The sequence below is a fragment of the Sus scrofa genome, chromosome 9 (genome assembly GCF_054392235.1).
Source record: "Sus scrofa isolate SSC_HxYL_T2T_F1_AM1 chromosome 9, Sscrofa_HxYL_maternal_Yorkshire_Landrace_v2.0, whole genome shotgun sequence".
Classification (NCBI taxonomy): domain Eukaryota; kingdom Metazoa; phylum Chordata; class Mammalia; order Artiodactyla; family Suidae; genus Sus; species Sus scrofa.
This window is the reverse complement of record NC_139391.1, coordinates 104988360-105005517: the sequence shown is the minus strand read 5'-3', so window position 1 is coordinate 105005517 and position 17158 is coordinate 104988360. Positions and strand designations below refer to the sequence as shown.

The window sequence follows — 17158 nt, the reverse complement described above, 5'->3', positions numbered from 1 at the left end:
TTTTATCATTTCCTTCTGAGACCTCATCAAAAATAACATTCATATTTCTTTCAACATTGTGTTCATGATGATAGAGATATACATATATACGTAGTCATTCTCTAAGACAGAAGCTTTTCTGCTGTCCTCTTCACTTCCATCTAAGTCTCTTCAAAGTCACCTTTGATATTTATGTTCCTAACCAACCATCGTTTCAAGGCAGTCTGGGCTTTTTCTGTCAAATAACTCATAATTCTTCCAGCATTTCCCTATTACCCATTTCCAGAGCCACTTGCACAGTTTGGGATATTTCTTTTACAACATGACCCTACACTAGGTACTAGAATTTATATTAGTTGGAGTTCTCCCTAGAAAGAGAACCACTAGATTATGTTTATTTCAAGGACCTGGCTCAGGTGACTCTCGGGACTGGCAGATCTGAAGTTTGAGGGCAGTACAGCAGGTGCAGACAGAAACTGATGTTGCACTGTTGAGGCACAATTTCTTTTTCTTCTGGGAAACTGCAGTTTTTGCTTTTAAGGCCTTTTGGCTTATTGGATAAGGTCTGCCCGCATTATCCAGGATACTTTTTTACCAAGAATCAACTGATTATAGATGTTACCATAACTGTAAAGTGCCTTCACCACAGTATCCAGGTTAGTGTTTGATTGGTTAGGCTATCATAAGCAGCTATTTAATTTAAATTGGCACATAAAACCAACTTTCACAGAGGGAAAATGTGTGATGGAGTGCATTTGATTGTTATTTTATATCGAGTATCCAGGAAACATGTGACCATTGATCAGAGAAGTTCTCTAGAATATATTATCTTTTTGGTAAAATTATTTGCAAATTGTGTTCCTTGGCAGTTTTGTTAACAAATGGGTAATCATTTTAATTTCTTTTATTTTGTTTTTGTTTGATTGTTATTACCAAAGCTGTCCTTTTTATGTCTTACCCATTTTAATTTAGTATGTTGTAGAATCATTTTGTTACATGGCATACTTAAACTTAATGAACAATTTACTAGCTAAACGAATAGAAAGAAGATGCCTTAATTGATGATAAAAGTAACAATACTAGTTAATTTTGTACTGGGTACAAATTTGATGTAATCAGATTTGGTTTATAGGCCAATACTATTCTATAGGGAAAATTCTTTTTGCCTGAGAATTAAATAGGGACTGTTTTAATTAGTGCACTATCTAGATAAATGGAACCTTTTAAAAATGCACCATTTTGTATAGTGTTTCCATTATGTAAGTGGTTATTTCTAGGTTGCATAATGTAATCTATGTGAATTTCAACTTTTGCCTAACTTAATAAACTCTTAGAAGAAAAACAGGAAAGAAATCATTGCCTTTACGGTGTTTAATCATGTTACTATCCTATGTAGTAACCTACAGTGGTCTACCATTGTATACCATGTAAAAATTGAGTTTTTTCACTCCTAATTTTCAGCCTATTCAGTAGGCCACCCATTTTATCTCATTTTATCCCCCCCCCCTTTTTTTTTCTATACCATGGTTTTTTTACTTTTTAATTTAAGTGGTCTGTTTGTCTCTGTCTAAATATGACTTGCTTACTCAGCTTTTCTTACCTGGAATGGTTTATCCTTTATGTAAAAGTCCTACTGGTTGCTTCTGAGAGAAAACAACATCTTGTAGTGGGAAGAAGGGACCATGTTCTCTGCCTCTCAAGTTTCCTGATTTGGGCAAATGGAATATACTCTATTCTGAAATCTCTAGCTGCTTCTCAGGGTTTACACATATGCAAGCCCTTTCATTTGTATTTATTTAATCTTCTGTTCTAAAGTATTCTCATGTTAAGAATGTGTTGCTTTTTTAGAGTATTTTGGGCTTTTTGTTTTGTTGTGAGATACTTCCCCTTCAACCAAAAATTTTAAAAACCAGCAGGCTTTTTTTTTCTTTGTGAAAATCAATTTGTGACATTATTTTCCTCCCATAAAGTCCTTCTCTCCTTCCTTCCTTCTATCTCACATTTCCCTAGGCAATTTGGAGCTTTTTTTGTTGATTTTCTAGAACTCGCAGAGCTGCTGAACATGCAGTGTGATGTCAAACTCACGATTTTTCCTCTTCCAGAATGTTTGATGTGGGAGGACAGAGATCTGAGCGGAAGAAATGGATTCACTGCTTTGAAGGAGTGACGGCCATCATCTTCTGTGTGGCGCTGAGTGACTATGACCTGGTTCTGGCCGAAGATGAAGAAATGGCAAGTAGAGATTGAGATCACTTGTAGACGTTGAGTATGGTGGCATATGAAGAGATGGAGATGGTGCCAAGAATTTTTCTGAGAAAACATTCCTGAGGAATTCTTGCTAATGCCTGAACTATTTGAAAGTTTAGGCTCTCTCTCTAACATTTCTGTTTAGTCTATTTCCCTTTTAGTATGCGAAGAAGCACAGATGGATCCTGAAAAAAGGAAAGTAGTTACTCTCACCTCAACCCTATATGCTTAACTAGGCATTTCTGGTACCTACATACATACTGGAAGAAAAAGTTAGTTCCATTAGAGTCCAAGGCATATTTTTCTTATTACTTCTGTAATCCTTGGTCTCTATCTTTGCTACTACCATCATGTAATTTTCAGGTGTGTTTCAATGTACCATTAATCTGGGGGAAATATTTTTACATAGAAAATTTAAACTCTTGCCATTTTAAATTTAGTACAGACTGGGGTGGGGGAAGCTCATCAATTTCTTATTTTTGAAGTAAGGCATATGCTATTATTGTGCAGTAGGTGTGCACATGTTCACTGCTGTCATTCTGGCACTATAAAATATATCCATGCCCTTTGTGCAACCAAATATTTTCCAGCTGACTAAGCTCTTTTTCATTACCACTCCTTTTTTTAAGTAAGATATCTCAAAATCCTTGCTGTTACGATACATTGGCTGTATTCTTTTCTGTTATAGAACCGAATGCATGAAAGCATGAAGTTGTTCGACAGCATATGTAACAACAAATGGTTTACAGACACATCCATTATACTTTTTCTAAACAAGAAGGATCTCTTTGAAGAAAAAATCAAAAAAAGCCCTCTCACTATATGCTATCCAGAATATGCAGGTATTTTACTTCTTATTGTTAACTTGTCATCCCATATATTTCTAAGTGAAAGTTCCTCTAAGGCAAGATTTCGGTTGTTGATTTGAATCTCTTGGCTTATTAATTCTTGCTTTTAAGATAAATGATTTATCAAACTGCATTCAAGCACAAGTAATTCTTGATGAGATGATTGAAAATAACATACTCTTTTTATGGAAAAGCTGTTAGGTAATTTCCTATGGTGACTCCCAGTCTTCGTAAACTTAAGGTATTGATTTATCCATCCAGGTGACAGATCTTTTGTCAGGTGTTGTCTGATGCACAATAAATTAGTCAGTCAGCAGAGACACATCTTATCTCAAAGACGGATGTACTTCTAAACAAGCAAGTATACAATAGCAGTGCAGCACATGACTATAAAGGAACATGAACAGTCATTGTAAGGTGGAAAATGAGAAAGGACTCCATGGGTTAGCTAACTACTCAGAGGAGTCAGGAAAGATTTCAAAGAAAATATAGACTTTGGAAAGGAGACTATTGCTTTAATTTTATGACTGTGGAAAAATGGTCTGTGGTGAGAAAAGACCCGAGAGGCATTCCTGGTTTTTCCATAATTAGCTCTTTGATCTTGAACAAGGAAGTTAATTTCCCTACGTCTCAGTACTCCATCTGTGAAATCAGACAATGGGCTCAAACACTGGTTTACTTTAGTTCCTTGGAACACTTCTCTGGCTGCTATTGAAAGTGGGTGCAGGGAACAGAGATTTATTCTCCCTCCAACACAGGCAACTTCTCCCTTGTTAAGGCAGAGTAACTTAGCTTTCACCTCTTTTACATACTGGGTTTTGAGTAAGGTTTTATTTAATTTTAATGAAGAAAGCACTCTGCCCTAAGGGGGGAAAAAAAAATTGACAATCATTTGATCTCTAAATCTAAGCATTCTCAAAAGTCTGGTTAATTTAGCGAATTGGTGCAAGTTACTGACCCTCACTCCATCCTAAATGTTCCCCAAAAACGTTTCAAGAATTTATTTCATTATGGAAACTTTTAGTTTATTTTGTACTGAGTAAACTTTGCAGTGAGTATTTGCTGCCTTCTCCTAGGCACTGTTCAAACAGTGCTCTTCTGTCCCCCCTTACATAGGTAAGAGCACTGGGCTTGATGAAGCAACGTGGTCCAAATCCAGACCTACATCTGTCACACTCCTGCATCCAGAATATTAACAACCAGAATACATTTAATTATATTCTCACTGGAGCCAAAGGGGGAGGGTTCTTTGATAAATCAGACATATAATCACATTACTCATTACGAGAGCCCTTTTTGTGTACTGCAAAGGAGTTATACTTCAATTCAAAATAATCTCACAGAGATGCGTATTTTAAAAGTACTGTTTTCTTTTTGAAAGTCATAGGATCATAGTCACCTTATTCACAAATATTTTTAGTGTTTTATTAGGAATAAAATTATTTATAGTTCTGATTCCAAGAGTGCAGTTACCCATGATCAAGGTGACTCCGTTTTGCCTTTGCTTTAATCTGTCTTTGATTTCATTTTTGTCATTTTCTACTGTAAAGGAGACATTTTGTGTGACTATTACCAGAAGACCCAAATGAACCCACACATATTACATACCTACAGGGATTTTAGAGCAACCAAGAATATACTCATTTATTACCTTTCTTTCTTTTTTTTTTTTTTTTGCCAGGTATACAGTGTGTTCAAGTTTTTTTTTTCTTATGTTGCCAAGTTAATAAGAATCACTGATCTCAGAATCTTTGAGCAAAGAGACTATTACATAATTCTTTCACACTCTCAGTGTTGACTGTAATTTAAAATCTTCATTGCATGCCCCAAATATTAATGCAAGCACCTCTTGCTACAACCTCAACTCAATTCCTGTTGGTACTGTTTTCTTTAGAAGAACCCAGTATAGCCTCCCAGCTACTCACTTGGTTTCTCTCCTACCTCTCTGCTCCTACCTTCTCCTGCTTTTTTTTTTTTTTTTTCTATACGTTGGGATTTCACCAGATTCCACCTGCAGTATTATAATCTTTCAGCACTCTGTTCTTTCATGATCATCTTTATTCTCACCATATGAAGGTCTGTTCAACTTTTCTCTGCCGAGACTCCAGCTTCCATTTCCAAATGCTTGTTGAACATCTGTATATATTTTAACATCTGAAACTCAAACTGAACTCACTTTTCCCTTCAAATCTCCCTTATCTCCCTTTGAAATATATCACAACACCTCCCATATTCTCTAGTCTTGAACCAGGTTATCATCTATGCTTAGCCTTTATTCAAAACAGTTCTATCATGTTAGAAGATATCTGTCGTATTCCACCACCACCCCTCTCCCTAGTCATTCTTTTCCAAAACTTAAAAAAAGGTATATTCTTGAGGAACGTACTTACTAGTTCATTCATGTATCTCGCAGCTCTGGGGATTCAGTAATATAACTGGTCACCCAGAATATACACAGCAAATCGAGCCATGCATCCAGTGCCAGCTCTTTTCCCAAGACATATTTTTAAGTTAGAGGTTGCATTAGCTTCTGTGAGTCAACAAGACACTGTTTATTGCTTTAGAATTTCAGACCACCAACCTTATTATGATTTACTAAGCTAAACTAAAATTTGATTTGTAAAGAATATGGTTGTCTGCTAGCAAGTTAAGAGAGATAAAATCTAAACTTATTTTGACAACCTAGAAAAAAATGGAAAAATTCCAAGAGACATAACCTACGAAGCTAGAATCATGAAGCAATAGAAAATCTTCTATTTTCTATTACTAGTAAGAAGATTGAATCGGTAATCAAAAGCCTCCCAACAAACAAAAGTTTCATAACCAGATGGCTTTACTGATGAATTCTACTTAACAGAAGAATTATTACCAGTCCTCAAACTCTTTCAAAACATGGAAATGGCGAGAACACTTCCAAACTTATTTTACCAGGCCAGCATCACCCTGTTACCAAAACCAGGCAAGGATGCCCAAAGAGAAGAAAAGTATAGGCCAATATCCTTGATAAACATAAATACAAGAATCTTGAACAAAATATTAACAAACTGAATTCTGCAATATATTGAAAGGATCATACAACTCAACCAAGTGAGAGTTATTCCCAGGATGCAAGGACAGTTCAGTATCTGCATATCAGTTAATGTGATACACCTGAACAAAATGAAGGATAAAAATCATATGATCATCCCAATAGATGCAAAAAAAAAGCATTGACAGATTTGATAGCTTTGTATTATAAAAAACCAACAGAATGGATACAGAGGGAATGTGCCTCAATATAATAAAAACCATAGATGACAAGCCTACAGCTAACATCACACTCAGGATTGAAAAGCTGAAAGCTTTTCCTCTGAAATAGGGAATAAGACAAGGTTGCCTGCTCTCACCGCTTTCATTCCATATAGTATTACAAGTTCTACCACAGCAGTTAGGCAAGAAAAAGAAAGAAAAGGCACCCAGATCAGAAATAAAGAAGTAAATCTATCTCTATTTGCAGGAGACAGGATATTATATATAGAAAATCTTAACGACTCCACCAAAAAACTATTAAAACTTAATCAATTTAGAAAAATTGCAGGATACAAAATCTCTTGTGTTTCTGCATAGTGATAGAGTAGTAATCAGCTACAAGAAAGAAAGTAAGGAAACTGTCCAACTTACAGTTGCTTTAAAAGAGCAGTATTTCTAGGAATAAATTTAACCAAGGATGAAACATAGATGAAAGAAATTGAAGAAGACACAAATAAATGAGAAGATATTCCATGCCCATAGATTGGAAGAATATTGTTAAAATAGTCCCTACTACCTACAGTTGTCTGACAAAGTCAATGCATTCGGCATCCAGTGGCCTTTTTCACAGAGAATAAAAAAATCTTAAAACTTTTATGTATCACCAAAAGACTCCAAAAGTTAAAGCAATCTTGAGAAAGAATAACAAAGCTGGAGGTACCTTGCTCCCTGATTTCCAACTATATTACATGACTGTAGTAATCAAAACCATGTGGCATTAGCATAAAAAACAGACATATAAATCTGAGGAAGAGAATAGAGAACTAAACCCAAGCATACATGATCTAGTAATTTATGGCAGGATTCAAGACTCTACAGTGGGGAAAGAACAGTCTCTTCAATAAATGGCGTTAAGAAAACTGGATAGCCACATACAAAAGAATGAAACTAGACTGTTTCTTCCACCATACAGGAAGTATATGTATGTACTTTGGAAGTGTAACCCAAATGGATTAAAGACTTGAATGTAAGACCTGAGACTGTAAAACCCCTAGAAGAAAACACAGGTAGTAAGTTCCTTGACATTGGTCTTGACTGTGATTTTTTTTTAGATCTGACACCAAAAGCAAAGACGACAAAAGCAAAAATAGACAAGTGGGACTACATCATTAAACCAAAAGCTTTTGCACAGCAAAGGAAGCCATCAACAAAATAAAAATGCAGTCTAGGGAATGGGAGAAAATATTTGCAAAACATTTATCTGATTCGGGTTTAATATCCAAAATACAATGGCATCCCTTTGAATCTTTGAATGATTGGTTCCAGCACCTGCCATAGGTACCAGAATCTGTGGATGCTCAAGTCCCTTAGTACAGTTGGTCCTTTGTATTTGCTTGTTCAGATCTACAGACACAGAGGGCCAACTGTACAAAGAACCCATGCAACTCAGTAACAAAACCTCACAATCTGACTTGTAAAATGGACAGAGGACCTAAGTAGACATTTTTCCAAAGATATACAGGTGGCCAACATGTCCATAAAAAGATGCTCAACATCACTAATCATTAGCAAAATGCAAATCAGAATCTTAGTGAGCAGTCACCTCACACCTGTTAGAAGGCTGTTATTGCAGTGAAAAAAATGAAAGTTGGTGAAGATTTAGAGAAATTGAAACCCTTATACACTGTTGCTGCGAATGAAAATTGGTGCAGCCACTATGGAAAACAATAAGGAGATTCCTCCAAAAAACTAAAAAATAGAACTACCATACGATCCAGCAGTCTCATTCTGGGTATTTATTTGAAGACAAGAAAAATACTTTCCAGAAAATGAATGCACCTCTCTGTTCATTGCATCATTCCTTACAGTAGCCAAGACATGAAAACAATTGGTGAAGCAAAGGGGCAGGGAGTGAGCACTTTAGGAATATAGGTGGCAGTTAATTATGGGGCCACCCTCCTGACAGGGAGTGAGCCTCAGCTATAGAACAGAGGGCCTCAGAATGGTCATACAAAGCAGACTGGGTAACATAGGACCTTGAAAACCAGGCACATAACTGTGTTATGACTGCAAAAGAATTAACAGGTTTTTTTTCAATGAAGTATATATATATATATATATATATGTACATCTATAAATTATATACTCACTGAGGACAAGTAGGAAACACTAAGTTTAGAAAAGTTAAAATGGTAATATATCCCCCACTCAGGTCTTTTTGCCATTTCTTTGGCTGCTCCTGCAGCATATGGAGGTTCCCAGGCTAGGGGTCTAATTGGAGCTGCAGCCGCTGGCCTACACCAGAGCCACAGCAATGCTGGATCCGAGCCATGTCTGCGACCTACACCACAGCTCACGGCAACGCCGGATCCTTAACCCACTGAGCCAGGCCAGGGATCGAACCCACAACCTCATGCTTTCTAGTGGGATTCATTAACCACTGCGCCATGATGGGAACTCCAGGCTAGCATTTCTTGATCAGCCACTAAGGCTAAAAGTGAGATAGCATGCCACCACCAGGAAACTGAGTGGTTCAGTGTTGGGACATAGAGTAAAAAGGATAAGAAAAAAAAAAGAGGATCCAACAGTTCAAGATTAAGGCAGGAGCAAAGGTCATGGGGGACGTGGAATACCCTGTTTTTGGTTTTGGGGCTTTTTTTAAGGCTAACTTATTAAAGGGTGATTAACATTGGGTACATTTCACTTAAATCATTTATCCTGTTCTTGATAAGATGATTAATTGAATCCACATATTTGATACATATGAAACTGATTCTAGTATTTTAAGGTGTGTGTTACTTAGCTGTATATTCATCTTAAATTTTTACCTTATGTTTCTTTCCTTTTCCCATCTCAGGCTCAAACACATATGAAGAGGCAGCTGCATATATTCAATGTCAGTTTGAAGACCTCAATAAAAGAAAAGACACCAAGGAAATATATACCCACTTCACATGTGCCACGGATACCAAGAATGTGCAGTTTGTCTTTGATGCTGTAACAGATGTCATCATAAAAAATAATCTTAAAGATTGTGGTCTCTTCTGAGTTTTGCAGTTAATGGTAAAATGCATTTTCAAACCAAATGAGTACTTATATATGGATCTCTCTAGACTAGAGTCTTGCACCAACACAGAATATATGACAGATGCATCTGGGACCTGACCAAAGTTGTTGTGTTTTTGTTTTTATTTGTTTTTAACTGAAAGTAATGTAAGGACCTTTTTTAAATGTGAGAGGTGGTCCTGCAGTGTGAAACGAAGGGCAGTGTTAAAGCTGGGCTCTAGTATATGGATGACTTCTACGTAAGTGTAAATATGAAAATGTATGTATACATGTATTTATGACTTTAATTTTCCACATTACTTTTAGGTAGTAAGAGCGGCAACTTAGAATTTTAGCGTGATGGCTTTGGAAATAACAAATATTAAAGTACTTTGTACTCAGTGACAGACTATTATCATGTTTGCCAGTTTTAAACAGCTTTTTATTTATGTTCATGTCCTGTAAATTTTTAAGTACAGTAATTAAATAGTAGGACACATTGAAGCCTTTGTCTTGATTATATGTATACCAATGATCATAAAAATGTTATTTGTACAAACACTGCACAAACTATTTTAATAACATGATTTGTTCTTTAAATTTAATGTGTTTTATTGAAATGTTCTTGAAGAGGATGACTATACCTGCCTTTGGATCAGTTAAACATTGTATGCATTTCAGTTTTTCTTTGAAGAGTGCATGCTAATAGATTTGGTTTGAAAACTGTAAAATTTCAGGTTTTTGAAGATAGTACACTATCTTAGACTTAAAAACAATTTTTATTCAGTTGGTTTGTTTTCACTTTGAATTTTAATATTTGGATGTATTCATGCATTGCCTTAAAGGTAATGCTAGATTAATTTTTATACACTTTAAATAACTACAGTTTTATTTATAACTAAGTTTAGGTGGATGTGAGAGCATTTTTGTGGGTAAAAAATAAGTTAGCATAATGAATTTTGAGACATTCATTTGTGTATTTCCTTTGGGAAATCCCTCGTACCTACCATACATGATAGCTCCTTGCTTGGAAGATAACAAGAAAGATCTTTGAATATTCTGCTGCTGATACAATGCAAGCTTTAAACTCACATTTGTAACTAATTTGAAATTTAATTATCATGCTATATTAAAATTACTTTTTTCCATTAGATTATTCAAATTTCTTCCACTCGCTTGAGTTTATCATTTCTTTTTAAATTGCGCTGTCATTTCTGAGAATGAAATGGGCAATTACACTTAGAAAATGAGTAATAGCATTTAATTTAAGTCAGTGGTTGTATGCTCAAATAAGTGTTACACATCAGCTAGATACTGAACTTTATAGTCATTTTTGTTTTATTCATTCATGGTGTATCTCTGTGACCTCATTATAGCAAAATGAATAGCATTCCATACCCTACTTCTCTTTTCTTTTTGAAACTCATCTTGAAAAGGTTAGTCTTTCAGTAACCTTTGTGGGTAAGTAGTTTCTAAATTTAGTTGTGTGCTATCGTTTTGTTGAAGTCTGTCTGTTGTGTGTGCATGTGTCTGTGTGTGTTTATGTGTGTGTGTAACCAGAAACTACATTCACACCTGTTTCATTTTGGGGATTTGTTTTTCTCCTTTGTAATATAAAGAAATTCAAAGTTACCAAAATCCTTTAAGTGTATTAGTTTAGATTCTTTATGTGCCTTTCATGAAAGATATGTTTTCATTAATTTTATGGATGGAAGACCTGTTATATTCATATTATGAAGCTATGTATGAAATTCAACTCTCCTATTAGTAAATTTGAATCATGAGAAGTAGTGGTTTAAAAAGCCACAAAGAAGCACACATTGGTGACATCATTGATGAATTCCTGAAATTTATTCTGTGTAATTGTGTTACTAATAAAACTTAATAAATTTGAATTTTTAAAATTTTACAAACCTATTGGCTAAATACATGTTTTGCATTAGCATTTAAATATCAGTCTATAGTATATTCATTTCTTCTTTATTTGTGCTATCATTTTGCAGTTTCACCTACTTCAGAAGCTTGAGTTTTTTCTGCCCCAAGTTTTCTCATGAGGTGTGCTGCCACATTGGGAATCTGTCTGCTTGATATCCCCTTCTGAGAATTGATTGCCTGTTTCAACTCAGTATACCCCAACCAAATTCATCATCATTTTCCCTGTAAACTAGTCCTCACCCTCTGATTTTGTTATTCTACCATCATTCATTGAATCTCTCAGTGGAGAGTTTTTCAGTCAAAAACAAAAAACCTTTTCTGCTTCATCTAATTCATTCATGTTCAGTCTTTTACTGGAAAAAAAAATCCTGTCATGCATATATGTTCTTGCTAATTGCCAACAGTAACTGATTTAGAGCGAGAAAGGCTCAGAGAGGTTAATAAGCACTATCACGGTATCAAACCTATGATTCCTTACTTCAGAACTCTGAAGAATGCTACCTTATTTCCAGAAAATGTATGTCTTTTAATTATCCTCATTCACCTCTGAGTTTATATGAATCATAATATTTAGATTAAAAACACGTAAGATAGAACAAAGCTGGAAGCCTCATGCTGCATTATTTCAAACTATATTAGGAAACTATAGTAAATTATTGTGGTATTAACATCAAAATAGACACACAGATCTGAGAAACAGAACATAGAGCCCAAAGATAAACTAGGCATATCTGGTCAATTAATTTATGACAAAGGAGCCGAGAATACGCAATGAGGAAGGGACAGTCTCTTTAATAAATGGTATTGGGAAAACTGGACAACCACATGCAAAAGAATGAAACTGGACCACTAGCATATACCACACAAAAATCCAGCCAAGATGGATTAATGGCTTGAATATAAAGCCTGAAACCATAAAACTCTGAGAAGAAAACATAGGCAGTAAGCTCCTAGACATTGATCTTGGTGATAATTTTTTAGATTTGATACCAAAATCAAAGGCAACAAAAGCAAAAACTAAGTGGGAGTACATCAAACTCAAAAGCTGCTTCTGCACAGCAAAGGAATCCATCAATGAAAAGGCAGCCTGTGGAATAGGACTTTAAAAAAATGGCAAATCATATATCTTATAAGGAGATAGTTAATATCCCAAAATACACAATTCAGTAGCAATAAAGCCCCCACAATCTGATTTTAAAAGAGCCTGGTAACATGACATTTTTCCAAAAGAGACATATACAGGTGGACAGTAGGTCCATAATAAGTTGCTTAACATCACTAAATCTTAGAGAAATACCAAAACCACAATGAGCTACCCACCACCTCACACCTATTTAAATGGCTATTACCAAAAAGATAAGAATGTATTGGTAAGGATGTGGTGAACAGGAACCCTTGTGCCTTGTTGGTGGGGAATGTAAATTGGGAGTCACTATAGAAAATAGGACCAAGTTTCCTACTAAATACAGAGCTATGATATGATTCAGCAATTCTACTTTGGGATATTTATCCAAAGAATGTGAAAACTGACTCAAAAAGACATGAATCCTCATGTTCATGGCAGCATTATTTAAAATACCCAAGATATGGAAACAACCTGAGTGTCCGTGGGTTGGAAATGGACAAACAAAATGTGATATACACATAGGAATTATCCATAAAACAAATGAAATCTTGCCATTTTCAAGAACATGGATGGACCTTAAGGAGCACATTATGCTAAGTAAGTCAGTCAGAGAAAGACAAATACGTGATATCATATGTGTGGAATCTGAAAAAATAGTTCAGCTGATGGACACAAAAAACATTGGTGGTTGCCAGAGGTGGTGTGTGAAGGTGGGCAAAATGGGTAAAGAGAGTCGAAAGATGCAAACTTGTAGCTATAAAATAAGTCATGAGGATATAATAGCATGGTGACTATAGTTAGTAACACTCTATGGCATGTTTGGAGTAAATTTTAAAAGTTCTTGTCATAATAAAAAAAATGCAACTATGTATGATAAATGTTACCTAGATTTATTGTGGTGACCATTTTACCATACATACAAATATACAATTATTATGTTGTACTAATGAACTAATATATGTTATATGTCAAACATAGCTCAATAAAAATACATATGACTCAACAGCAGAAAACAAACCACCCAACTGAAAAATGGGCAGAATACCTGAATAGACATTTCTCCAAAGAAGACATACAGAAGGCCAAAAAGCACATGGAAAAAAAATGTTCAACATCACTAATTATTAGAGAAATGCAAATAAAAACTACAATGAGATACAGCCTCACACTGATCAGAATGGCCATTAGTAAATCTACAAATAACAAATGCTGGAGAGGGTGTGGAGAAAAGGGAACCCTCCTACACTGTTGGTGTGAATGTAAATTGGTACAACTACTATGGAAAACAGTATGGAGGTACCTCAGAAAACTAAATATAGAACTACCATATGATCCAGCAATCCCATTCCTGGGCATGAATCTAGACAAAACTTTCATTGAAAAACATTTATACACCTCTATATTCATTGCAGCTCTATTCACTATAGCCAAGACATGGAAACAACCTAACTATCCATCAACTAATGAATGGATTAAGAAGAAGTGAGACAATGGAATACTACTCAGCCATAAAAAAGAACAAAATAATGTCATGTTAAGATACATTAAATTTGAAAGTACTTAAGGGGACAAGCAGATTTTTTTTACATCATTTAATGTCTACAGAACCACCCACAGTACCTTTTGGAAAGGAATTAATAATTTAATCTATATTACAGATAATAGCATCATCATTGCTTAGTGTGTTAATTTAGATAGAAATAGAAAGTAGGTGTAGGGGGAGGGCCAGGGGTGGCCTAAGCACTGGCATTTAGTCTGAGTTCCAGTCTTGAATCTACCCCTATTAATCTGGTAAACTTGGGCAAGTTATTTAATTTTTCTTAGCCTATTTTTTATCATCTGAAAAAATAGTGATTAATCAGAAAAGTTTTTATCATTAATGATTTATTTATGTCATTTATTGCATTACTTATTTAATGCAACTAAAAGAGAAATTTATGTCATTTTAAAGTTTGGGAAATTTTCTCTTGCAGTTACTTTTGAAAACCCTAGCTTAATAATTAAAATGCCTTTATATCAGGAGTCATATTTCACAATTTCATTGGCCTGTTTCCTGGGCATTTTTCCCTTAACCAACAACTGCTTGACTTGGTGTCTGTTGTGATGTGTTCTATTATTTACTTGGAATTTTTAGTTACTTTAAAAGTTATGAAATGCATTTCATCAAGTCCAGAAAAACCCAAATATGCACAAGAAGGAATTATGCAGGCCAGGGCTGAGGAGGCCTGAACTGGGACAGTCATACCATGTTATAAATCTCAAGTATCATATATGAGGTCAGTTATTTCCAACTTCTTTGATTTACTGGCTATCTTTTTGGGTCTCCATACCAATAAACTGAGTGGAAACACTATTGTTGCCAAGGGATAGTTATTTCAATTAAGAATACATTAAAATTGGCCTTCCTGTTGTGGTTCAGTAGGTTATGGACCCAACTAATATCTGTGAGGATGTGGGATCGATCCCTAGACTTATTAAGTGGGTTAAGGATCAGTGTTGCCATGAGCTGTGGTATAGGTTGCAGACATGGTTTAGATCTGGTGGCAGATGCTGCTCTAATTCAAATCCTAGCCTGGGAACTTCCATACATAACAGGTTAGCCCTAAAATGCCAAAAAAAAAAAAAAAAAAAAAAAAAAACCCAAAACCAAACAACCACAAAAAAATCCCTAACCAAAAAAAAAAAAAAAATTGAAATTGATTAAAAATGAGGCCATAGTATTCAGCAAAGTATACATAGAAGATAAATCAAAACAGATTTTAAGTACTGTTTTAGCAGGTGATAATGTGCCACTTTTAGCAGAAGAAGGTACTGTATCTTTCTGAATTGCATAGTGCCTCACCTAAAAGCCAGTAAATGGAGGAGGACTTTAGAGAACCTAAGAATCCAAATCAAAGAAACTCCTTTTCCAACAGAGGTGTCTATGAAGGGGTTCTTAAGATTAATTTTACTCCTGCTCAAACACATTAAATATGTATTCTCTATCTTACTAGGATTTTCTTTTTTCATTATTAATTTAGATTTATAATTTTGCAGTTAATTTCTACTAATTGACATATTTTTGCAATTTTTATTGTAAAGCTAGTCTTAAAAATATACCACTGAGAAGACTGAAAATTACCTGAAATTTTCACTTATGCCTTCTTGAATTTTAATTATTTTCTGTGAAAATGTCACAGTAATTTCAGCTCTTACCCTTACTTTTGAAAATCAAAATGAGTGAGGTCAAAGCTACTTCTAAACAATTCTGTCTTTAATTTCCAGTGAATCAAATAATACTGGGTTCCAGTTCCATAGGGCAACATAGGCAGATCCTGAACTCACTTCCTCCCCTGGACAGACTGAATTTACAGCTACATATGGAACTAATTCTTCTGAATAAAAACCCCAAACTAGATGAGCAACTCCTGCACACTGGGCAAATGAGAGAAAAAGAAAAAAACAACACATCGAAGCAGGGAAGAGAGACTGAGATACGATCTTGTCATAAAACCCATCCGAGCATGGCGACCCACAGTCAGGGGAGAGCCCAAAACCCCAAGCTACATTGGTCACCCCAACTTTTAAGGCCTGCAACTGAGAGATTAACACCCAAAACATCTAGTTTTGAAAGCCAGGGGTTTCATCCCTATGAGACCCGCAAGACTACAGCAAATGGAGAAACACTACTCAAGGGGCTGGAATACACAGACTCACCCATGCCAGGGCCCAGCGCAGAGGCAGCCAAAGGAAAAGCACCCAGACTTTCAGCCAAAGAGGTTTATTTGCTGATCTTCAAGCATGAAGCTGAGTGGCAGGCATCTAATTCAATGCACATCTAGGGGACCACTGAAATACTTTCTGCTGACAGAGGCCAGCAGGCTCCCTCTGCCTCCTAGCTTCAGGTCACTGGCATCTCCTAGAAAGGTGCTTTCACCCTCATCTGGGGCCCCAGTTTTTACAGTTACTGTCAAGGGGACCCCTCTAGAATGCCTGGCTCTAGTGGCCAGTGGGGCTTACACTCATGGTTCCCACTGGACAATTACACATAGAGAAAGTGTTCTTAACAGGCTACCATCCCCAGGGCCCAGCAAAAGACAAGAGATTGAGGTGCCCAGTCTTTCTGTGAAAGAGTTACATTAGCTCATCTTCACAGCTTCAGCCTGAGGGGCAGGCTTCTAATTAAACACACAGCTAAAGGCCAATGCTAATCCTCTCCAGTGACTTCGGAAGGCTGGCACTATCTTTTCACTCTCCCTCTGCTACCTCTTTGGGTGAGAAAATCTCCTAGAGGGGCACTTGAACACATGTCTGATGACCTAGTTTTTCTGGCTGTCAACCAGAGGATGCCCCTTGAATGCCTGTTTATGGTGGTCCATGGTGCTTTCATACACAGGTTTCATGGGACTTTAACAGAGAGACTGTTTGTAGCTGGTCACCACCCCCAGGCAGCTGCACAGACAGTAGACTGAAACACACCTGCAGTCTTTAGGGGAAAGATGTCTATTTGCTTGTCCTGGAGTTGCAACCAAAGGGGCAGGCTTTTGAGATTGCACACATCTAGGGGCTACTGGGGTGCTCTCTGGGGAAGGAAGACAGGGGACATCACCTTTATGCTCTCTCCATCTCACTCCTGAATGCCAGTATCTCCTGGAAAGGGCTTTGAACACTCATCTGACGCCCCGATTTTTGCTGCCCAGAAGATGTCTCCAAATCACCTGGCTCTGATGGCCAGTAGAATTTGTGTTTGTGGTCCCATAGGACTATATAC

The 17158-nt window shown here is 36.2% G+C and overlaps 1 protein-coding gene across 1 annotated transcript in view; it reads left to right on the top strand.

Annotated features, from left to right (window-relative positions):
* GNAI1 (G protein subunit alpha i1) overlaps nucleotides 1-13403 on the top strand; it is a gene marked incomplete at its 3' end in the record, with an annotated part of 86861 nt that extends 73458 nt beyond the window's left edge. Inside the window, 3 exon segments of the mRNA NM_001123115.2 lie at nucleotides 2082-2211; nucleotides 2915-3068; nucleotides 9160-13403. Of these exon segments, the coding sequence (NP_001116587.2) occupies nucleotides 2082-2211; nucleotides 2915-3068; nucleotides 9160-9350 (475 nt within the window).
* Nucleotides 13404-17158: the final 3755 nt, after the last annotated feature.